This window comes from Mangifera indica, chromosome 4 (assembly GCF_011075055.1).
Source record: "Mangifera indica cultivar Alphonso chromosome 4, CATAS_Mindica_2.1, whole genome shotgun sequence".
Taxonomy (NCBI): domain Eukaryota; kingdom Viridiplantae; phylum Streptophyta; class Magnoliopsida; order Sapindales; family Anacardiaceae; genus Mangifera; species Mangifera indica.
In genome coordinates this window covers 17,555,513-17,579,262 of record NC_058140.1, presented here as the reverse complement: position 1 = coordinate 17,579,262, position 23,750 = coordinate 17,555,513, and the positions used below count along the sequence as shown (strand labels likewise).

Below are 23,750 nucleotides of genomic sequence, written 5' to 3'. Positions count from 1 at the left end.
TCGCCAATCTTATTATATGAATCCGGTTTTCGTTTCTGGCATCGGTTTTTTCTTTTCTTATTTACTTAGATATTTCGGAATCTTGTATTATTTTTTAAAATCTTTTTTCAATTTTCTCATAGAATTATTTAGATAATGTATTGGCGCATTTTTTTCTTTCACAATTGTATGTTATGATAGAAGATATTTTTTTTATTATGATGACTTAGACAGGGATATGAATTAAAATGATCTAATCAGGGTATATACAAATTGATTAACTCTCTAAATTATATTAATATAATGAAAATTAAAATTAATTATAAAATTACATTCACCCTTTTTTATGAACACCCTAGTGATATTTTGTCATAAATATGTGTATACATGACAAGTAAATGATATTTTTCATATGTGGGTTATTAAAATTGATATATCACTTATAAAGTATATAAGTGATAAGCGAGAGAGTCAAATAAAATTTATAAGATCCATGTTTTATCTCGTATCATACTCCTAATAGGATTTTCACTTTGTTGATATTTTTAATTTTAGAGTAATTAATAATTTTCATATTAGTGAGTAAATGGCACTTATTCACATAAATATTTTTAAACATTTTGTTCAAAAATTTGTTCTATTTTTTGCAATAACCTTTAATAATACATAAATATTATGAAAATTAATTAATTTATTTAATTTTAATGTAAATGATAGGCTTTAGTTTAAAAAAAAAACTGAAATTCTAGTTGTACTAAAAAGGTTCCCCATTTTACTTTAGGTCAGAAAAACTTATTCTCACTTAAAGTATATTGTTTTTCCAAATTTTTATCATTTATTTTTGAAAATCTTAAATACCTACTCATGAATGGTTAAAATTAACGAAACTTTAGCCCTCTAAAATTTGATCTTTTTTTACCCCTTTAAATCCTAAAAAATAACAATTTTCCCCCTTAGGCCATGTTTTGAAAAGTAGCAATCCCCCCCCAAGGTTTTTTTCATTATCCGAATTCATCTCCTTTCTTTTTCTCTAACAGTCACTCTTTCACCATCTCTCCCTTCAACTGGTAGTCATAAATCTAGTAGGAAGACAATGTTTTGTCTTCCTTGACAAAGACGAGAAATCTCATCTTTGTTGGATCTTGTCTTCATCTTCCCGACAAAGCTAAGAGTGTTTTCTGACATCAATCGACATCATCAAAACTTCCAAATGAATTAAGCTTGGCCGCCATAGCGAAAGGAGGCATTGAAAGATATTTGTGACCAATGATGACTCTAGATTTGACATCAAAGATCTGAAAAATAAATTCTAGAGGGGGATGTCATTTTTTCAAACTTAGCTTAAGGGGAAACTTTTAGTTTTGAAGATTTAGGGAGGGAAATGAGATTAAATTTTAGTTTATTTTTAATATTGAAGATGAAATGATGATTTTACCCTTAAAACCGTTAACTTTAATCATCTATAGATGGGTGTTTGAGATTTTCAAAAATAAATGGTGAGAACTTGGAAAAACAATATACTTGGGGTGGGAATAAGTCCTTTGGCCTTTTACTTTTTAAAGTGTAAGTTACCATGTCATTATGATGCAATGACAAAAAGATAATCCACATTAACCATGGAACAAAACAAATAATGTCATATGCAATGTGATATATGGCATGAAGGATAAGTAATCATGTCATATGTTGTATGATACGTGACATGAAATTCAAGTAGGCTTGACATATGTTGTGTGACAACCACATAAAACTTGACTAAAAAACCTATATGTTTTGTGATCTATGAGTTAACTAATATAAAAATATGATACATGAGAACATATTTCAGTTCAAGTGTGGATTAGTTGTGTGCATAGGGTGTGCTTCCATGTGAATGCTTCTTGAAAACATGTTTCTCATGAGCTATTTTCCTATGTTTTCATGTGTGTTATTGTGTGGGGGCACTTGTGAGCTTTTTCATACAAATGTCTGTAGATGGCCACACCCACAATGGAGTGAGCATATGATTTGCAATCCACTACTTGTTTGTGTCCCCTATGTGCAAGAAGAATTACTAAGAAAAATCGCATGTCATAATTTTGCTCACATAACCAAGGTGTTAAAACTCTGCCTCAACCTAATTCAATCAACATAGTGGTGAAGGAAATAATTCAGAAAAAGTGTTATAATGCTTTCACAGATGGATAAATAATGTGAAGTACGTTTTTGGCATAATATGTAATCCAAAGCAAGTTGAGAGATGCTGTCCTAGATGGAAAGATTTGTGTGAAAAGTTATGCAAGCTAAGTGATAAAAATGAACAATAAGGCATGTAAAAAATTAACTGGGTGATAAGGTAAGGTAACCAATATGTCACTAACATTTCATAAAGCAAATTGAGAACAAACTATCATCTAATATATTTAGAATACATATGATCTTCTTTTTATAACATACATCTCTTTCATATTATAAGAATACAACTTGTATTGCGTAAATTAGAGAAGGAAACATTAAGTGAGACACAACCAAACATACTTCATTGAATTTTTGTATACTCATGAATAAAAATAGATTCAAAAGATTTATATTAAACAAATATAATTTGGTAACAACTTTGCAATTTTAACTACTGAAATATTTTCGACATCAATGTATAAATAGGTAGTATATAACATGTGTATAACAAGTAACCAAATTAATTCATATAATCTTATTACAAAGACTGATATCGTTCATCAAGGGGAATAAATTCTCTAAAAGAATTATATGTCAAACCAAATTAAAAGAGGGTGTTTAAAATATGTATATTGCCCACCCCTCCTTCATTTGAATGGGGTTCGCAAGCTTTGAAAAATTGAATTAGTTTTTATATATTAATCTTTTACATTTCTATCACCCATTTCTTTTGTTATGCTTACACAACAAATCACAACACCATACAAACAATTTGACGTCTTATATGCACATATATATATCTTCCATTTTATTTGTAAAATAGTATAAAAATTAAAAACAGAAGCTTTAAGACCTGATAATTAATACGGAAAAGAATCAAAGACTGCAATTTAGTTAAATTCCATATCCAAGCAAGAAAGCTTCTCTCAGTATATCAAAGCCCTTTGAAGCCTTCAGACCTGATAATCTCCTCCCTCCATCCAAGTCGAAGTATTGAAACTGAAGATTAACTATGGAAAACAGGTACCATCAGAAGAACTTTTCTGCAATTATGAGTGACGGAATTGGCATGGTGGTCCAATAAAAGTGCAGAAAAAGAAGAGAGCTGAAAATTAGAATATCTTGTCATCTAACTCTTTAAACATAATCTCTTAAACTCATTCTTCTGCCTTACAAATTACTGAAAAGAAAACCGGCAAAACCTGACAATTTGGCCGTTCATGGACAGACAATTTAGGGTCCACCATTAGATTTTCACCCTCCCACCTTGTCCCGCCAACAAAAAGAAACAACATTATTCATTATTTTGCCCCAAAATCAAACAAAAAGATTTTTAATTCCGCAGTGGTAACACCACATGTGCCCAACCAACAGTATGTTCTCTCAATTAAATGCATAGCTCTAGACTTTTTAAGTTTCATGGAGTACTGAGGATGAAAGAAAAAACCTGTTGTTTTGAGCTAGAATTGAGAAGAACTGCTATATATGGGTGTATGAACAAGCAAAACCTTCTCGAAAATTCACATGTATGGAGATGGTCTATGGAGAAGTAAAAAGTAAACCAGTGCAAAAAAAAAAAAAATGTGAATCACAAAGCAAAATGTCATCAGATCATTGAGATGAAGCTGAATCCATGGACAGAATATTTGATTTCTGTGAAACCACCATGGATTTTCCGTAACTAATAGTAGAAATTTGATAACTGTACATCATAATATAAATCCACCACAATCAAGATGAAAATCATCTCCATATTTCCACAATTATAAGTGCTCAATAAATTGCATTTCCAAGGCCAGATCTGTGTAAAAATGGAAAGAATGACGTTGTATATATATCCCTAGGTTTAGAGATCAGTGAGAAAAGATGAAGATGAGCAGTGTGTGAAACTTACCTTACCTCGTGAAGAAGGCCATATAAAATTAACAAAAAATACAATTACAACAAAATCCTTTCATGTTTTCCCACGGCTTTCTTGAGCTTCGCACTGACTACTGAGATTTGTATGTTATTGAATTATCTAGTTAAGAAAACAGATACAGTCATAAGTACCAAGTTCAAGAAAGCCGTGGAAAAGCATGCAACGACCTTAATTTTCATCTCCTCCTCTTCTTCAACTCAAAACGACGCGCCAAAAAGGAATTCGAAGCCCTAGCTATCATCATCTTCGTCAGCTTTTATCTCCAGCTTCATCCTCCAAAGTCGAAACCCTATCTGTCTTCTCCAATTCAGAGAATTCGAAGAGATCTTTTAAAAGACAGTGAAGGCAAATAGTACGTAGGTAGGATGAACAAAATGAAAGAGGCGAGAGAGGAAGATGACAAAGTAACAAACAAACGAGATAAAATCATAAAAGGATGGTGTGAGTGGGTGGGTTTGTTGGTGCACAGACTTTTTACTGACTCAAAAGTAGTGGTGATTCCTTCCACTTCCAGTGCGGTTACACACACGTGCAATTATCCAATAGTGTATGGACACGTGGTAAGGGGAATTCTGGTGCCAAAAAGCATACGTGGCAAGGTGGAATGGAGATTATTTTGTTGGTTTCCGATGAAGATGAACCATTTTCCGATCTTCCTCCGGTCTGCGCGCCATATTACGCGCTGATGATTCGCCCATTCCCTCTCTATTGCGTGTGTGCTTGGGCCGGGCGCCAATAATTGATTTATCATTTTTATTTCTACACGTGGCACCCTTAGATATATGTATATAATTGTAAATCAATATTAAATTTGATCATTTTTATCCAATCCAAGTTTGATATTCTTGATGTGTTCTTAATTGATTAAGTTATTATATTATCTTCAATATTATTAGGATTAAGTAAGTCTATTATGAATAAACATAAGTTAGATCCCAAGATTTAAAAAAAAAATAGAATTATGATTTTTTTTGAAGAAGTATTTATGTATCAGGAGAGTTCTCTTTTTTTTTTATTGACCTTAAAAGAGGGGTGTAATACGAGAATTTTCCATTCTAATATTGCTCTTGCTCAAACATGTTTAACTTCAAATTTTTGATAGACTTTGATGCATTAGTATTAATATGGTTGCACCTATGTTATAAAAGTTTAGCTAATAATTATTTTACTAAGCAAATGCATAGATGGAGCTAAAGGGTAAGTAAACTTGGCAGTAGAAAAATGGGTACAGATTGCAAGTTTTTTCGATCTCTACTAATCCTACTTCCATGTAAATGTTTTTTTGTGGGTGGATTGAGTACTTTTGTGAGTATTTATATTTTCAATAAAATTATATATATATAATAATTTTAATATATGATTAAATACATATATAAAGTTAAATCATGTGGTTGAATAATTCTAAATTAAAGATAATGTATCACGTGATGACACATTATTTATATATATATATATATATATATATATATATATATATATATATATATATATACGTTACTTCTTACAATTTCATGATTGTTGTTATAAGATTTTTTTTTCTTGGCCAAAGGATTTATTTCCACCCAAAGTATCATGTTTTCCTAAAAACCCACCCCTTAACTATAAACACCCACTCATAGGGGGTTAAGTCTATTAGTTTCAAGAGTAAAATCATTATTTTATCTTTAATATTAAAAATAAATTAAAATTTAATCTTTTTTTCTCCTTAAACCATAAAAACTAAAAGTGTTCCCCCTAGGCCAACTTTTAAAAAATGACATTTTCCCCCTTAGGGTTTAGTTTTCAATCTTCAATGTCAAATTCGGTCTCATCGTCAACAATAAAGAGTCATTGACATATTATTATGTTTCGACAGTCTCTTTTCCCTTCTTTGAAACATCGATTGACAAATATCTTATTTTTGTTTGGGAAGACAATCGTCTTCGTCTTCCCAAACAAGATATTCGACTGTCAGAATTTCAAAAGAGGGAGAGAGATCGTCGGAACATGATGATATGTCGATGACTCTTTGTCACTAGCAATGACATCGAATTCGACATTAGAGATTGAAAACTAAACCATAGGAGGGGAAAATCATTTATTAAAACTTGGCCTATGAGAAAAATTTTAGTTTTTAGGTTTAGGGAGAAACGGAAATTCAATTTTAAAAGGTTAGACTTCTATTAACTTTAACTGTCCATGAGTAGATGTTTAAGATTTTTAAACTTAAATGAAAAAAACTCGAGAAAACAAAATATTTTGGATGGGAATGAGTCATTTGGCCTTTTTTCTTAGATCTTTTAATAAGATAATATTCTTTTTTTTTTCTTTTTTGAGTGGTTACATTTTGTTCTTATTATTATTTTCTTGGGTTAGGTGATTTAGGAGTACGATAAAAAGATTCAAATCATAAATCTAGATCAAATTATTTAAATTTACAATTTAATTTAGTTTGGGTTAAAAAATAGATTTGTTTAACTTAAAAAGAAATTAAAAATGGTTTGGTTTGATTTAAATATTATAATTTATTTTTATAAATTTAAATCATTAATCAATTTGAACTAAATCATAATTTTTAGTTTCATTTGAAATATAAAATAGTTTTGTTTGGTTTGAGATTTAGTCAAACCGTTTTTTTATTTTTGCTTCAATGTTTTACTAAAACAGAGAAAACTTGATCGTGCACACCTTTAGAGTAATTTATATTTGAGTTTACGAAAGCGGTTTGTTTCTAGATTTGATTGTTAATCATTTATTGGCTATCAAAATCTTAACTCTCTTACCCTTCTTGTTCCTTGTTTATCTCACTGTTTTCGTTTACTGGTATTTTGAAGTTTGATATATGTTAATTTTCAATATAGTTAAGGCCAAAGGACTATTTCCCACCTAAAATATGCTGATTTCTCAATTTTTTTTAGTTAATTTCGAAAATTTTATTTACCCACCTATGAACAGTTAAAATTATCGATTTCAAAGATAAAATTGTTATTTTATCTGTAATATTAAAAATAAACTTAAATTTGATTTTATTTTTCCCCTCAAATCTTAAAACTAACAATTTTTTTCAACCCAAATTTTCAAAAACAATATTTTTCTCTCAGGTTTCTAAACTTTTGGATTGAATTTTTCGGTGACTTCTCTTCCTCTCTAACATCTCCTCTTTTCGGTAGTGCTCCTTCCAGAGAAAACATCGGAGAGAAAAAGATATTATCTGGAGATCGTTAGTAGTCACTAAAAAATTTAATCTGAAAGTTTAAAAACCCTAGGAGAAAAATATAGTTTTTTAAAACTTGAGTTGGAGGAAAATTATTAGTTTTTAAGATTTAAGAGGATAAAATGATATAACTAACAAACTTAATTAATTTTAACTACCTATGGGTAGATAAATAAGATTTTTAAAGTTAACGGAGAGAAACTTAAGAAATTAGCATTCTTTGGAGGGAATATGTCATTTGGCCTATAGTTTATATGTTTTTAAACAAATATTATACAGATAAATTAAAAATATATATTGCTGAAGAATAATAATGAGTATTAAATTATCAATTTTTAATTTTTTTCTAACTTAAATCAATTTATTTTTAAAATAAAACCGTAAATTTTAAAGGCCAAATGACATTTTCCATCCAAAGTATGTTGATTTTTCAAGTTTTTTCTTTTTAACTTTAAAAATTCTAAATACCCACTCATGAGTAGTTGAATTAACGGAACTCTAACTTCTTAAAATTTTATTTTTTTTCTCCTCCAAACTTTAAAAATTAAAATTTTTCTTTAATCTAAGTTTTGAAAAATGATAGTTTCTCCCTAGAGTTTAGTTTCCAGATCTCTGATGCCATTGTCGACGGTCTATTCCTCTCAAAGTTTTCTCTCCCTCCGATAGTCTCTTACTATCCATTTGAATACTCGATCGACGTCGAATGAAACTTGGGAAACGACAGGAGACAAAAAGCTTCATCTTCCCCGACAAAGCTCTTCGTCTTTTAAGCCTCATTCGATCTCGATCAGACATCCAAATAGGTCAAGGGAGACTGCCAGAGGGAGAGAAAGCTTCGAGAGGGAGAGACTGCCAGTAATGACGTCGAATTTGACATCGAAAATATAGAAACTAAACCCTAGAGTAAAACTGTCATTTTTTAAAACTTCAATTAGAGAAAAACTTTTAGTTTTTAAAATTTAGGGGAAGAAAAAGAAATTATATTTTAATTTATTTTTAATATTATAAATAAAATAACAATTTTGTTTTTACTACCGTTAATTTTAATCACTCATAAATAGGTGTTTGAGATTTTTAAAATTGAATAGGAGAAACTTGGGAAAATAGTATACAGGGCTAGATTCGAGCCGAGCCAAGCTCAAGCTCGAGCTCGTGGAAGCTCTACTCAAACTCGGCTCAAATTCGGTTCGACTCATTTTGAGTTCGAATTTTTAACTATTTTGTAATTAAAACGACGTCGTTTTAATATATATTAGTCGAAACAATATCATTTTATATTAAAAGTTTTAATTGACAAATTTGGTGAATAGTTTAAGCTCGAATAGGTTCAGTTCAAATCCAACCTTCATAGGATACTTTTGGGTGGGTTGGGGTGGGGAATAAGTCCTTTGACCAATTTTAAACCGTTTAGTCTGATCTTACACTCCGAACTATTTTATGCACAGGCTTAATGGATAGAATGAAAAATAGAAAAAATAATAAAATCCTACTCCACGATTAAATTATTCATCTAAATTCCATATCACCCTCAACTGTTTAACTTAACGGAAAACATTGACGTTACTGGCTTTTCTTCCCATTGACGAGTTTTTGTGATCATTTAAAAAAAAATTTGAACCAAAACTGCTAAAACCCAAAACCTCTCTTTCCAGTATCTTCATGGCCGAACCCGATGTGGAATTCTTCCGCCGCTATGAGCTCCGGCTCCTCCGCTGCACCCTAGCTGCTCCATCGTCCGATGCTCCTATCAAATCACAGCCCCCGAGCAACCTTAGTCCATCTTCTTCTCATTTCCACTCGTTTATCAATGACATCCTTAATTCCATCGAATCCGGAAACTATCTCCACGCCCTCTCGTCGGACGCAGCTCGTCTCGTTCTCGGATCACAAGAGTTCGACGTCGTCGACTCTTCCGAGTGCGCCGACTCGGTTTACTCCGAGTTGCTCGGCCGTGTCGAGGCGTTTATTGTGGATGGTTCAGAAAATGACGCAGACAAAGCTTGTAGAGTGATTCTGGTTATGTGTCTGGCTATTGCCGCTCTTTTTTGGTTCACTCAGTGTAACTTGACAGGGTGAGTTGTTTGAGGTCATGGATGATAATTAATAACGGTGATTAATGTAACTGTTCAGTAATTACTATTATGAATTGTATAGGCCTTTTGTTGAGAAATTTTCGGAGCGTTGTTTGCCTTTTAAAATTTTGGATTTGGAAGGCAGTGAACTAGTGGAGTGGGAGAATTGGGCGCGTAATCAGCTCATGTCTGCTGGCTCTGACTTGATTGGGAAGTTCTCTTATCTTCAGGTATTCATTTAAAATCTCCAAAAGCAGTTTATGTTTCAAAGTTTGAAAGTGCACTTTATTGATTGGATGATGGTAGTAGGTGTTTTTCTTAATTTTGGTTGCTCTTTTTTGTTTCCTTTACTTGTTTTACATTGTACTTTTTTCTTGTTTTATTTTGTTGTAGTATATAGTTTTTGCGAAATTGTTGCTTCTGAAGACAAAAGATTTTCTATTTGAATCAAGCTTGTCGTCTGTGTATGGCCTTAGAAGCATTTCGTGGTGGTGTACCAGAGTCCTACTTATCCACCAGAGGATTTTGGATGAGCGCTCGTCTTCTTTGTTTGATCTATTGAAAGTTTTTATGGGTGAAACTTTACTTCATTTTGGCACTTTGGAAGATGTTACAACTTATTGGGGTATTCAGCTGCAAGATATAGAGCCATCACATATAGTGTCTATGGTCCATTTAGAGGCAGGAGTCTTAGAGCACATTTATGGAAGGGTTGATTCTTGCAGGTGAATTCTCTTGGGAAAATTTTACATTTAACGGGCCTAGTTGTGGCCACATAATTTTTTTACCCTTGAATGCGTGTTTAATGGTGAGATTTAGATTGAATTTTTAATGTTTAAACTTCATGAAATCTTTTCTTTCCTTGTATTTATGTTTTCATATCAGAAATTATTTTGTGCTGGCTGCACTTGTGGCTTTTGTTAAAGTGTTTTTGGAATCAATTATCAACATTGATATATTTGCTTTGTTAAAATTTTAATCTTTGAGGTTATAGCTGTTTAATGAAGTGCTTTTATGGTATCAGGCGACATTTTGAATCTGCTGAAGTTGCAGCTGGTCTTCAGCTTTCTGTTACTGGGGCTCTTGGTTTCCGTACAATACATCAGGTAATGATAACGGTCTATTACTTGTGATTTTTTGGTGCTCTTTCTTCTTAGCTTTGGGATTGTTCTTGGATATAGGTAGAACCAAAGGCACAAATGGTACTTGTTGCAAATATGAGCTCATCAGACAATACTTATGCCTGCCCTTCATCTGCTTCAGGCATCCAAGCACATGTTTCTAGTGTTGCTGATACTTCTGATATTCTTATGACCCCAAAGTTGTTGGAGAATGGCAATGACTCTGAAACTGGAGCACCGCATGGGGCTTCATCAATTGATTTGAAGCCAATCCAACAGGCAGTGATCTTGTCACAATGCCTTCTTATAGAGAAGAGCTCTAGGCATGATGAAATGCAAAGTAAGAATGTTTGGTTGTATCGTAAAGCTCAAATTTTTGATGTTATGAATTTAAAATTTTTGGTTCTTAGTTTGCATCTTGAAAATATTTGAGAATGCATTTTGAAATTCATTTCAAACAGTGTGCTTGTTGTTCTATAAATTAATGATAAAAGATTGCATTGTAGATGATACATTGACATTATTAGTAATTCTCTTGCTTGTGTGCTGTAGATCACATGTTGACGCTTACAATAATTCTTTGCTTCTGTTGACTGTAAAATTGTTTGTTACTTATTTTCTCTTTAAATATTAACTAATGCTAGAAAAATAAATCTTCTTGATTTATACAGTTTCCTCTTCTTAATTTTTAGATCTAGTATGGATGAAATATTACATGGAAACAATGAAAAACAGACTGTTTAATTTTGTGTGAAAATCCTATCTATGAATTTCTTTCATTGCTGGTGTGGTCTTCGGATGAAGGTGTAAAATTTTCAGTTGGTCATTTGCTGACTTACAGCTAATTTTTGTTTCAGGATGGGATATGGCTCCATACATTGAGGCTATTGGTTCACAAAAGTCATCATACTTTATTGTAAGTAGATTTAACTTTAAGCATGGGACTTTTTGTATATAGATAAAGTGGCAAAGGTAAAAGCTATGTTTCACTTATGTAAACTATATAAATGAGATCATCTAAGACTTCATGGCCTCAGCAGTGAAAGATTATTTCACTGCCATGCTATAGATACTTTTTGTACTATCTATTTGTCATTTTTTTATTTTCTAATTTTCTTTTTGGTTGTCATCTCTTGTGATGCTTCTGCTTTTTGATATACCAAAGAGTTTCTAATGGTAATATTGTATTTCTATGACTTCTAAGTTGTGCATGATTTTACCCTCTACCAGCTACATTGTTTCTGTGATCTCTTACGAGTTCGATGGGAGTCAACTCGTAGTCGTACAAAGGGGCGTGCTTTAGAGATGATGGATACATTGGTAAGAAATCTATTGCTTTTCTGTTCTTTGTATACTTAATTAATTAGGATTTTGCCTTCTGTTTGCTGATGTGAATTGTTCTATCTTGGGTCATCATATTTCCCATCTCCGGTTCTTGTGGACCTGAAATTTGGTACTCTTCCTGCCCAAGTTTTATTTTATTTTTATCTCTCTCTTTCTCTCTTTATTTTAATGAAAACAGTAAAGGATTGTATAAACGAGATAAAAAGAGAAATACACCAGTGGATTAAGTATCCACTGAAGTAGGCAGTTCACCCCTAAGAAGGGGACAAAAACTATATATCAAGCAGTAAAGTTTTTTTTTATAGGCTATCTAGAAGGAAAGATGACTTTTTATTTTTATTTTTTATGTGTGAGTGGGTGATACCTTGTGAAGGATGTCTCTCTAAAGTCGTTCATGACAAGCTTCTTGGGATAGCTATCAAACTTGTTCTAAGGTGGTTATTGATTGTTTACAGTCTGACTTGGGCTTAAATCTTTCCTAACAATCTTTATAAGAATGAAATCAAACTTGATGTAAGATGTTTATTGATTGTATCCAACCTAATTTTAGCTCTGTAATGTTTTGTGCATGTGTAGTTATTTTTTATTTATGTTATCTTTGAGCCTTATTGTATATCTATAGATTATGTTATTGTGATTTTTTATCTTTATGTTTATTTTGGTGGTTGAGAGAAACCTTGAGATGTTCTTGAAGCAACTGTACAGCTTGAGTTCTGTAGTTTGTTTTTGGTAAGGTTCCATGCCTTTCAAATGCATGAGATCATCAAAAAATATTTTAGACTTGTGGTAATCAATCACAGATGTCATTCCTCTATTTTTTGTGGTGAGATTTCCTGGATTTTTGCTTGACTTTGGCTGCTTCGTTTTCTGTCTCTGTGGAAGTGGTTTATGTTGACCATGCAATGGTAGCAAGTCTTGCTAAATTGAAGCTCCTCAAAGGAGTAGCCTTCTACTTTTTCATTCAATTGATGTTACCGAGGCATCTCTTTCAACATATGTTACAAATTAATTGAATTTTAAGTGAACAACTTGGCATGACAATGAGTGTGTTTATATTTGCTTGGACCTCATAATCTCAATCTTACTAGAAAAAATTGGCTGAAGCCTATACATGGGAAAGATTCCAGTCTTTATCCAGTTAATATGTTGTTGGGCTCAAAAATATTTCACTTGGTTGGCTGCTATTTGATATAATTTTTTCTTCCATTTTTAGATATGCAATTATTTTTCATATTTACATCTCCAAATGATTGAGCACAACTTGCTGCTCTGGGCTTTTACTTCGTAAAGTGATACCATGTTTGATAAAATTCACTTGTAATTTTTCTTGGTTCCAGTTTATTCAGAATTTTTATAAACTTATACAAGTGATTGTCTTTCTGTCTATCTCACTAATTTATTTTATTTCATTTTAGGTTGAGGGCGTTTATAAGTCTACTCCTGGAGTGGCACAGAGAGTTCCCTTTTGTTATGTGGCTTATATTCCTACTATTCCTGCACTGCGAAAGTAAAACTATTTCTTCTCTCTCTCTGAATGGCCACTGATATTTAATATTTTCTCACTGTGCCAGCCACTTGTCTTGTATTAGTATTACACTGTTTCTGGAATATTTTAATTGCTTTGTTATTCATTCATTTTCATGTTTCTTTAATTTTAGGGAATATGCTGAACTTTTAGTAAGCTGTGGTTTGATTGGAGAGGCTATCAGAATTTTTGAGGATTTAGAGTTATGGGATAATCTGATATACTGCAACTGGTATGATGTCATTGACAGCCATTAATGCAGTCAAATTCTCCATGTGTTATCATTTTTGCCTTTCATTTTTGTCTGCTGTTGCTAATGAGAGTTTCTTTGGTGTATGATATCAAAACAGCCTATTGGGAAAGAAAGCAGCAGCTGTTGAACTCATAAAGGCACGACTATTGGAAAGGCCCAATGACCCTCGATTATGGTCTGTTATTTAGCCTTTTCCATTGGTCTTCCATTTCTTAATTATTTCTCTCATTGTAGTTTTATCATGGTTTGCTGAATTTGCATGCACTTATTCTAGGTGTTCATTAGGTGATGTTACAAATAATGATGCCTGCTATGAAAAAGCTCTGGAAGTTTCAAACAATAAGTCAGCTCGAGCTATGGTAAGGTCCATTGCTTGGATTAAATGGGTTTATACAGTGATTTTGTGTTGGTCTTCTGTCATTAATGCATCTTCGTATGCATCAGCGTTCTCTTGCTCGTAGTGCTTACAATAGAGGGGACTATGAGAAATCTAAAAGCCTTTGGTATGTTTACTTTAACGCTCACATTTCTTTTATGAAATATATCTAATATTCTCTGTGTTTTGATAATTGATATGACTGAGCCACAAATTATACTTGTTTATATCTTAGGGAGTCTGCTATGGCATTGAATTCATTGTATCCAGATGGATGGTTTGCTCTTGGGGCTGCTGCATTAAAGGTAACATATGTTACCTGTATCATGTTGATTTGCTCATTACCATATTCTTGTATCAGTATATTTGCCTGTTTTGATTTTTGCACTATTCCCCAAGTTCTTGGAACTTATTTGTCAAGATGATTACAGGCTCGGGATATTGAAAAGGCTTTGGATGGGTTTACTCGGGCTGTTCAACTTGATCCTGATAATGGGGAAGCTTGGAATAATATTGCTTGCTTGTATGTTTTTCTTTTTCTTCATGCTGTACCATCGTTTGACTCCATATATCGCAATGCCATGCAAATGAATTTCCATATTCACAGTGGTGAAACTTTGACTTTTTGTATTTTTTAATTGGGCTATATTTATCTTTTCTTTTCATTTATAGTATATCATATTGTGTAAAATTTTATACTCAGAAGCAGCATATTTACATATTTACTCTTGCCACCGATGTTAAGATAATAAGTTTTTTTTCCACTAGTTTGATGAAAAATTTTATAAAAAATAACTGTCATTAATGTAATAATATAATTGTCTGTAATAGCCAGAGAGGTCTTTTAAGATGTGCAAAATCTTGCAGGCATATGGTTAAGAAGAAGAGCAAAGAAGCTTTCATTGCATTCAAGGAGGCCTTGAAGTTCAAGTTCTGTCCTTTTCCTTTGATTAATGCAACTTTACTTTTTGGTCACACACAATGCACCCAGACACGTGCTAACACAAAACACTGACACTGAGAGATCATTTGTTGCTGTTGTGGCAAACAGCTGGATGTGTAATAACCAAAAACTTAATTTGTTAACAGACGGAACAGCTGGCAGTTATGGGAAAACTACAGCCATGTTGCTTTTGATGTGGGCAATTTTAGTCAGGTAAGCTTGGATATGCAGTTAATGTTCAAATGCTTAAGACAATACCACTGCAAATCAACCAAGCTCTTTTGATCAGGATTAGATCTTTTACTTAGTCCCCCTTTGATGGTTTGGTTTTCTTATTGCAAAAATCAAATGAGAACTGCAAAGACATTGTCTCATGATAGAATGGATATGGTTATTTTTGCATTGGGAATTTATTGTGGACACATTGATAGATATTTGCACTTCACTATCACTCTATGTTTTTGGATATTATTAATGTCTGTGATCATATGATATGATAATGCATGTAACATCAGTGTACTAGACAATTTTTCACTTCGATTATCAATGTTTTATGCTTTATTGTTTACTCAATTTATTTTTGCAGGCTCTAGAAGCTGTACAGATGGTGTTGAATTTGACCAGTTATAAAAGAATTGATGCTGAATTATTAGAGAAAATTATGCAACATTTGGAGGATAGAGCTTCAATTAAACATTCAAAGTCTCTTACAGCTGCCAATATAAATAATAACTGCAATCAGGCTTGTCCTTCAGATGCAACTGTGAAATCTGTCAATGAATCATCATATGAGGAATCGACTGAGAAAACATCACGGGAGACTGAACACTTGATTGAGTTCCTTGGAAAGATCCTACAGCAGGTATGTAAATATTTCCGTGATCATCTTTTTGTTTGTCTTTTCTCCTGACCAAAGGGAAATCCTACTCTCCTTGCACCGTCACAAGCAGAATAGTTATACATAAACACATCTTACATATATGCACATATGAGAAATACCCAACATAGGGTGGTTCACCACATCACCATTTTGACACGATGAGACCATTTGATTATAGTTAACCACCTATTTGGTGGTTTTCATTTTCAACAATTAACGCCACTGTGATTTATGCATTTATGATGGGTGGTTCTATAAATTACCACTTATGTGGTCAATTTTAATTGGAGTCTATCACTATGTCAACATGATGATTTGGTGAGATCATCTCATTAAGCTTTTCTCATGTACTTTGTTTTATTTCTTGGGTGCAGTTTCATGTTTGGGAATATGACCCATGTCTGCTCCCTATTGTTTGAATTGACCAGTCCTTATAATATAGTGCCTAAATTTCCACCAAAATTGTGCATCTTGGCATTGCATTACCACATACTGTGTTTGAGATACTACTTTCAGTAAATGCAAGAATTTGGCTGTGTTGATAATTTTGTGCTGAATGTTAAAACTTTTAGACTGATTTACCTTCTAGAAACATTCCTAGAATGCACGGATATGAGTGAGTCAAGACTAGCCCCTCCTTTGGTAGCCTCTGTTGAGTGTTTCTTTTTTTTTTTTTTTGCACAGATTGTTAAAAGTGAAAGTAGGGCAGATGTGTGGGGCATATATGCAAAGTGGCACAAAATTAAAGGAAATCTCACAATGTGCTGTGAAGCTCTCCTAAAGCAAGTTAGATCATATCAGGTTTCTCCATTGCTCTTGTCATTTTATAAATAATTTCTTTATCTCAAGTGGTGCTGAAATTGTGTGCTTTCTGAGTGTGTTTTCATTAACTGTGGAGAATCAGCTGAAGGATGCAATCTTTCTGCATTTTTAAAAATCACATAACAGTTGTAATATACTTCCATGCAATGCATAATGCTCCTACAATAGTCTGTCATTATGGAGTTTCTTCTTGTACAAAGATTTGTTCAGTAGATTTAGTTATATAACGTGCCTTTTCACTTCAGAAAGCATGCATGAGTGAACAATGACACTAGTATGGGAAGCTTAATGTAGTTAGAACATGATGACACCTTGAACTTGACATAGCAGTATGTTTGGTTTTGAACTTGACACTTGTTCTAAGATATATTTATTAGAACAAAAAACACAAATTATGACTTTTGTTTGAATACCAGAATTTATAATAAAATCTCTGAAGAAACTAAATAGAAGGCTAATATTATAGATGCCCCTTTGTTTTGATGAAGTGATCTGAAGTTAATACATTTGAAAAACAATTACGAATGCACCTCCCTTGTTGGAAAACCATGACAATCGTCTCTCAAGATTAGCTTTCCTCCTGATAACATTTATTGTTCACAAATCCTTACTGACAAAGAAACAATCTAGCTTAGGTTAGTAAGATCATGGTAATTTTACTTTGTTCATGATGGAGCTAGTCGTGTAAGTTCTACAAGTTTGATTTACTGTTAGTCTCAACTTGAGCTTGTCCCAATAAGTGGACGAAGTTGGGAGTACTTTTTGTACCTACTTCTTTTCAACATTTACTCTAATGTATTTTTTCTTTTTCATATATTACAAAGTTCTTTACCTTATCTCAAACTGCCATTGCTATGGAGGAGATTCTGTTGGTGAAACTGATATAGGCTGCATTATACTTGTTGATTTCTGTCATTAATCTCTCTCCCTCACTCTTACTCTCAGGGATCTGACTTGTGGAAAGACAGAGATCGGTTTAAACAGTATGCACATGCCTCCTTGGAACTTTGTAATTTGTATATGGAAATATCTTCGTCTACAGGGAGCCGTCGTGAACTCTTCACAGCTGAGATGCACCTGAAGAACATACTTAAACAGGTTAGTCTTCATATTTTCTTGGTTTGATAATTTTATTTTCTTTACTGGTTGGCTCTAAATACATTTTAGCTGATGTTCTAACTTTCATTTCCAATATCCATCTTTCTTCAATCACAAAGTTTGAGCAAAAGATATTTTGTCTGATTCACAGGCAGGGGAATTTTCAGACATGGAAGAATTTAAGGATGTTCAAACTTGTTTCAACGAAGTAGAGATGAAACTCCATTCTGATTCAGTGCCTGCATAGGTTTTCGGATGTGATAGTTTAAAATTTTGAAAACAAAGTTAATGGTAGCGTGTCTTATGTTCCTTTTCAACACTTATACTGTTATAACAAGAAAGCATAACCAGTGTAGGTACTTCCTTCTCCCTTTTTTGGTAGTAAATTTTTAGTCATTGTTATTGTAACTTTATGATTACTACGGCAATGTAAATATCTGGCTTGAGTTATATCTACTTCCACAGAAATATGCTGCTTCAACCTCATGGTGCGATTTAATGACATATTTTAAAATTCTTTAATATATTTATAATCTATTAGTATTTTTGTGTCTGTTGCCTAGACGTGTGTGTGTGTGTGTGTGTGTGTGTGTGTATACAGTGCAAATTCAAGATCAGAAAGACCAATGACAGTTTTATTTGATTTTTCCCTTCTTTAATTATTCATAATCAAACACTGATTGATTGCTACACTTCCAACCATTTAATTATTCATAATCAAACAATTTGGGGGGGAAGAACAAGAAGGGAAAAACTTAGGAATAACCCATCTACTCTTCACTCAATTCCTTGCATTTTCCTCATCATGGCGACAAATTCATAAACCTTTTCTGGGTCTGGATAAACTTTGGCAACAGTTTCTTTTTGCATGCACTTTTTCATCCAAGCTGAGAATTTTGGGCACTCATCTTCAACCTTAAACCCTCCAAATTTCTCGGCAGCATAGAACCAGCTGGTTAGAGGGATTGCTAGAATGTCAACAAAACCAAAAGAATCACCACCAAAGTAATGCTTTTCCCCTAGGGCTCCCTCTAGTTGCTTCAATATCTCTATGAACTCATTCTTTGCACTCTCTGTAGCTGTGCCTTGGCTTCTCCAAATGTTGCCGACTGCGTCAAATACCTATTTACCAAGCCAAATATTATATATATAGGAGACATGAATTATAAGCAAAACAACATTGTAAAATGACAGAAAGAGAAACCGACCTTTTTGTCAATAAAATCAGCCCAGAAGCGGGCTTGAGCTCGGTCGTATGCACAAGCTGGGAGAAGTGGTGGTGAAGGCCAGACCTCATCAATGTATGTAACAATGGTAGTGGATTCACACAAGGGTTTTCCATTGTGCAAGAACACTGGCACCTTCTGATGAATGGGGTTTGATTTCAACAACAATTCACTCTTCCCCCCAAACAAATCCTCTTCCCTGCTTTCATATTCCACTCCTTTCTCCCCCAGGGCTATTTTCACTCTCATGCAGAATGGACTAAAGCAAAAATCCAGAATAAGAACCTCTCCCTTTGACATCTTTACTTACTAGCAAACACTATATAAGAAATGTATAATTGAAATGTATGATCTCCCCACTTCTTTTTGTTCATGGTTCTCTAGTATTTATAAAGGAAAAGTTTTGATGTAATCTAGGTCATGGAATTCCCAACGTTTGGTTGGCATGAAAGTCCAATGAAATGTTCTCGGTTTGTTCGGAAGAAGCTTTGTGTGCATCAATCCCCGGCCCTGTTACTGTAGACAGCATATGAAGCTAATAATACGAGTTTAAACGTTGTGCAAATTTTAACAGTTTCGAAAAATGCTTAGAGACTAGGTTTGTCTTGGAGTTTATAACTGGCATTGCCGGATTCTTGAGAATTCTTTCCTTGAAAACTAAATGACCAAAAAATATTGAGGATTTAGTTTTTCTGGAATTTCTCAGAATAATTAAAAGCATGATGCCCAATTTTCCCAACATCAAATCTAAAGATTGTTAAATTTATCATGTAAGAGGCATTGATACCGTTTCAATATTTGAATTGGATAAGAATAATCCTAGCAGTACAACGATAGAAGTGCGGCGACGAAAAGGCCGGCCAAGATAGAAATGTATAAAATCCATGGCTTCAGGGTAAATAAAGGTTAAACAAATCAATAAGAAAGAGTTATTTCAATATTTTAGAGAGGAAAACTGATAGCCAAAATCATTCCTCAGCCCTGCAATCAGTAAGACACAGATCTAGTCCCAGTGCAAAAGTCCCCGCAAAAATTGCTCCAGGATTCATGAAAACTTATGACCACATGCAGCTGAATGGCGAGGATAACCTTTACATGAATGAACCATAGGAGAATTTTCGTTTATAAATATTATAATTAACAAACTTGAACATTAGACCTGTTTGAACCAGTCAGCTATTGCTAATAATATGCAAATTAACACACACTAAATCCAGTTTTTGACCCATATAACAGAACTGAAATACACAATAATAATATGCAGCAAAGAGAGATTAATTAATCATTAGTTCCCATTTAGAAAACTGTCAACCCTGGCGTTGGATCTGGCAGAAAGGAACTTCATACAAATAGGAGGATTGAGGTTGGCTAGAGAGAGCACAGCAGCCGGAACCCCCCACAAAGATTCACCACAGATGAGGCCTGATGCCACTGCAGGTGCAAAGTCATCGGCCATTCGTTTGTTCTTCATCGTCCACAAGAAGAGAATCAAGCTGCCAATGCACATGTCTATGGCAAAGTAACCACCAAGATAGAATGGGATGGCCATGCACATTGGGTTCGGAATAAACCTGTAAACCCTGTACTTGGTTTCATACTTCTGCAGCAGTTGGCTAACTATGTTTACAGCAATGGCAGCAATGCAAAACGCAATGGAAAGTTCGAGGCAGTTTTTGGGAAGGGAGGAGACACCGTCTACTCCAAGGATGGCAATGCCGCGATAGAGTTGTGCGTAAGGAGCTGGATAAGGGCCCGTTGGATCGCCTATGGTGTATGCTCTGTAGAAGAACCAAAAAACCAGAGGGGTAATAATGCAGCCCATTGTTGTGCCGAGAACTTGGCTGAAGAACATGGCTCGAGGAGATGAGAGGGTGAGGTATCCTGTCTTGAAATCCTGCATCAAATCGGATGCAGTGGAAACAGTGCTCATCATCACACCACAGGCAGCAAGGCCAGCGACAATTCCTCCGTTTTGGAGACCAACCCAAGAGCTGAAAATGATGATGGCTATTTTGCCGTAGTTGGAGGCAAGAGACCAGTCGGTAAGACCACAGCCGTAGGCGTTGCAGAAGGCCAAAACAGGGGCAAATGAAAAGCTAACAAGAATGTGATACCATTTCAGTTGATGGAAGATGAGGGGTACACAAATCATGGCTATGGCTGCAAGGACAACATAGCCACTGCAAGCTGCCCAATTGGGGATTTGATCTTTCAAGAAAAACTCAGTTCGCCTCTTCTCATTAAAGTCTTCTCCTATCTCAGTTTTCTGCTCTTCAATAGAAGTAGCAACAACAACGTTCTTCTTTGAATTGTGCTGCTTGAGAAGACTATGCAAGGTAGTGATTAGCATGACAACAACATGGTAAAGCCCATCGCCCAACATCATGGCAATAGCAATAAAAACCTTTTAATAACAATAAATCAATAATCAGATTAAACTTGCATACATTTAGATTAACAAACTAGTGAAAGAGAAATAGTAGAATATAATAAATAAATATATAAATATTATAGATATACCCTATATCCTTGAATGCCATGGAGACTGCTTTCAGATAGCTCAGAACTATACCAGATACCTTTCTTGGTCTCAATGATGGGCCACATGATTCCCCATGAGACTACAGCTCCCAAAAGCAATGAGATATTAACAATGTAAGGGCAAATCATTCCAACACCAACATAAGTTGATGAGAAATCAAAATAGAACCTGTAAGACATTATTAATGGAATCAGATAATCATTCCGCAAAAGCATATAAATGAGTGAAATGCCAACTCCAGTCTGCATAAGCTTATCAAACATGGATCCTTCATAACGTTGCAACTCAATACTTGAACAATTCATTGATTTTAGCAAACATTAGATTATTATATACACAATGTGATGCACATGGCAGAAGTGTACTTACTTCTGTTTAAAAGCTTGTAAACCAAATGTAGGGAAACTAGAGAACCCACAGGAATCACCTCCAGTGAAAAACCACTGGAAGAATGCAAACACAAAGCTGAAGCCGAAGCTCTTGAATAGTACAGCAACTTGTTTCCTGCATTGACCAAATGGATTAACTTACTAAACATGAATAACAACAACAACAATTTACAGTAACAAATCGTAATTACTTGGCCAGCCGTGCTCCTTTAGGTGTGTGGAAACTATTTATAAGGTATGCAGTTGCAGTTCCACTAGGGTATGTCAATTTGTACTTCAAAATCATCATCTGGAAATTTACAATTCGGTCGAGAATTAAAATGATTATTTCTTGTAATAAGAGAAGATAATCACAATCATGCAGAGAATAGTTAGTTGTTTACTAACCTTTCTGAGAGGCACAATACTGAACAGGCCGACGAAGCTGACAACAAAGAGGAATGCAACCATCCAACCCAGATGGAGAGCCTTCACATTTTCAGGGGTGTTCCCTCCATCTGCCTCAGCAGCTACCCTTGGACTCATTGCCATTAAATAACTTGCGGTTCCACCTTTCATTTGTTCAATATGACTTAACAATTATTAGCGAAACAAGAACATACTTGACTAAAAAAATAAAACCAGCGTTAGACCACAAAGATTAAGAGACTCTCATAGCCTGCTTCTAATTATAGATCTATTTAAGATTATTTTTATGATCATGCAAATAGATCTTGATCCCACCCACGACCAAAAATTATAACGAGATCTAAACCAGTGAAAACATACGAAATATAACAAAAAAAATATCATCAGATTTGAGAAACATACTGCTGAAGGCGATTCCAGAAGATGCAACGATACATGTTTGGATGACCGTATTCTCTTGCCTGGTAAAGGGGTGTTTCAACATCCCAAACTTTTCAAGAAAAGTGGTGTACGTCTTCACGAGAGCGTAGCCCAACAAACCCGCAGAAACATTAAACGAGGGAATGACACCAGTGGTGAGATTAAGTTTGCAGACTATGAAGTTGAAAACAACGCTCAAAACAAGACTCGTCGCCATTGCCCTAAACGTTATTTGTTGATGCCATGTTGGCACCATAGTGTCCTTGAAGACATCTTCGATCATAAGTTTTTCATCATCATCACCACCACGACGATCACTGTCTCTCCTCTCCATGGTGCCTCCTGGCTTCGACGTTGATCGATGGTTGTGTTACGAAGTTGCAGGCTTTTTATATAAGTGGGAAAAGTCCCTGGAGATCAGAGGACTTTGAAGAGTATTATCCCAACCCTGAAACGTAACTCTCTCCAATACAGCTGAAAATAAGAGATACTGTTTCAGTGATAGGTTGGCACAGGCTGCCAATGGGAATGTAATTAATGGAGATAGCAAAAGTCCCAGTTTTAGGTTCAGTGAAATTACAATAATAATTGTAGGTTCAAAAAAAATTACAGTAATCATGTTTAAAGTAGTAATTATAAGTAATTAAGGAATTAATCGGCTGAGTTGAGGTTGACACCTGTTCACTCTATTATTCAAACATTCGGTTAATATAGGACTCTTCAGAATTAATTGATATTATAATGGATAATAAATTTAATTCATACTAAAACCATATTTTTAGGGACGTACCAAATTTGTCAAAAACCTGCCATTTAAACAGATCAAGCCAGCATATTGCAAATTAAAAACAAAAAAAAAAAAAAACCCCATATGTAAATCAAATTAAATTAAATTTTCAATCCGTTATCCGTCATTTTCAAAATTTCAGCCGAGCTTCCGTGCACATTTAAAAGGGGTGGATTGGGTAAACCCCAGGCTTGAACATCTTTTGATTTGAATTTAATTCAAGTTTATTAAATTAAAATTAAGTTTGATTTAAGTTCAATTAAGATAAAAAATAATTCAATTCGATTTGATTTG

General features: G+C 34.0%; 3 protein-coding genes and 1 long non-coding RNA gene across 5 annotated transcripts; 1 reads left to right on the top strand and 3 right to left on the bottom strand.

Moving 5' to 3' along the window:
• Window positions 1–2,760: 2,760 nt before the first annotated feature.
• Window positions 2,761–4,804, bottom strand: LOC123213181. Its single transcript, XR_006501653.1, has 2 exons — window positions 3,339–4,804; window positions 2,761–3,179 (listed from the first exon to the last, which is right to left on the bottom strand). It is a non-coding gene; the product is annotated as an uncharacterized LOC123213181 (long non-coding RNA).
• Window positions 4,805–8,829: 4,025 nt separating this feature from the next.
• LOC123214716 (tetratricopeptide repeat protein 27 homolog) lies at window positions 8,830–18,165 on the top strand. Of its 2 annotated transcripts, XM_044634674.1 has the most exons (20): window positions 8,833–9,322; window positions 9,405–9,552; window positions 9,716–10,047; window positions 10,347–10,428; window positions 10,504–10,783; window positions 11,301–11,359; window positions 11,674–11,763; window positions 13,203–13,294; window positions 13,446–13,544; window positions 13,663–13,740; window positions 13,840–13,924; window positions 14,010–14,068; window positions 14,177–14,246; window positions 14,373–14,464; window positions 14,809–14,871; window positions 15,031–15,097; window positions 15,471–15,746; window positions 16,449–16,565; window positions 17,532–17,684; window positions 17,836–18,165. In XM_044634674.1, the coding sequence occupies exons 1-20, from the start codon at window positions 8,910–8,912 to the stop codon at window positions 17,929–17,931; spliced, it is 2,751 nt and encodes a 916-aa protein (XP_044490609.1). In that variant the 5' UTR covers window positions 8,833–8,909; the 3' UTR covers window positions 17,932–18,165. The 2 variants fall into 2 exon arrangements, with proteins under 2 accessions (XP_044490610.1, XP_044490609.1); XM_044634675.1 differs by lacking the exon at window positions 16,449–16,565 and having other exon boundaries at window positions 8,830–9,322.
• Window positions 18,166–18,304: 139 nt separating this feature from the next.
• Window positions 18,305–19,269, bottom strand: LOC123215115 (probable glutathione S-transferase). Its single transcript, XM_044635181.1, has 2 exons — window positions 18,893–19,269; window positions 18,305–18,806 (listed from the first exon to the last, which is right to left on the bottom strand). Exons 1-2 carry the CDS (start codon window positions 19,208–19,210, stop codon window positions 18,462–18,464), a joined length of 663 nt encoding a protein of 220 aa, XP_044491116.1. The 5' UTR covers window positions 19,211–19,269; the 3' UTR covers window positions 18,305–18,461.
• Window positions 19,270–20,017: 748 nt separating this feature from the next.
• On the bottom strand, window positions 20,018–23,186 carry LOC123213337 (probable metal-nicotianamine transporter YSL7). The gene is made up of 6 exons (XM_044632754.1): window positions 22,652–23,186; window positions 22,229–22,392; window positions 22,033–22,130; window positions 21,822–21,956; window positions 21,431–21,620; window positions 20,018–21,314 (listed from the first exon to the last, which is right to left on the bottom strand). The coding sequence occupies exons 1-6, from the start codon at window positions 23,001–23,003 to the stop codon at window positions 20,196–20,198; spliced, it is 2,058 nt and encodes a 685-aa protein (XP_044488689.1). The 5' UTR covers window positions 23,004–23,186; the 3' UTR covers window positions 20,018–20,195.
• Window positions 23,187–23,750: the final 564 nt, after the last annotated feature.

Excerpts from the sequence above, each read along its gene's own strand:
- LOC123214716 (XM_044634674.1), top strand. The coding sequence starts at position 8,910 with ATGGCCGAACCCGATGTGGAATTCTTCCGCCGCTATGAGCTCCGGCTC. Across the intron at positions 10,048-10,346 it reads GGAAGGGTTGATTCTTGCAG|GCGACATTTTGAATCTGCTG; the intron begins GTGAATTCTCTT and ends TTATGGTATCAG. Across the intron at positions 10,784-11,300 it reads TAGGCATGATGAAATGCAAA|GATGGGATATGGCTCCATAC; the intron begins GTAAGAATGTTT and ends TTTTTGTTTCAG.
- LOC123215115 (XM_044635181.1), bottom strand. The coding sequence starts at position 19,210 with ATGTCAAAGGGAGAGGTTCTTATTCTGGATTTTTGCTTTAGTCCATTC. Across the intron at positions 18,807-18,892 it reads CTGATTTTATTGACAAAAAG|GTATTTGACGCAGTCGGCAA; the intron begins GTCGGTTTCTCT and ends CTTGGTAAATAG.
- LOC123213337 (XM_044632754.1), bottom strand. The coding sequence starts at position 23,003 with ATGGAGAGGAGAGACAGTGATCGTCGTGGTGGTGATGATGATGAAAAA. Across the intron at positions 22,393-22,651 it reads TTCTGGAATCGCCTTCAGCA|GTGGAACCGCAAGTTATTTA; the intron begins GTATGTTTCTCA and ends AACAAATGAAAG. Across the intron at positions 21,621-21,821 it reads TTACAAGCTTTTAAACAGAA|GTTCTATTTTGATTTCTCAT; the intron begins GTAAGTACACTT and ends AATGTCTTACAG.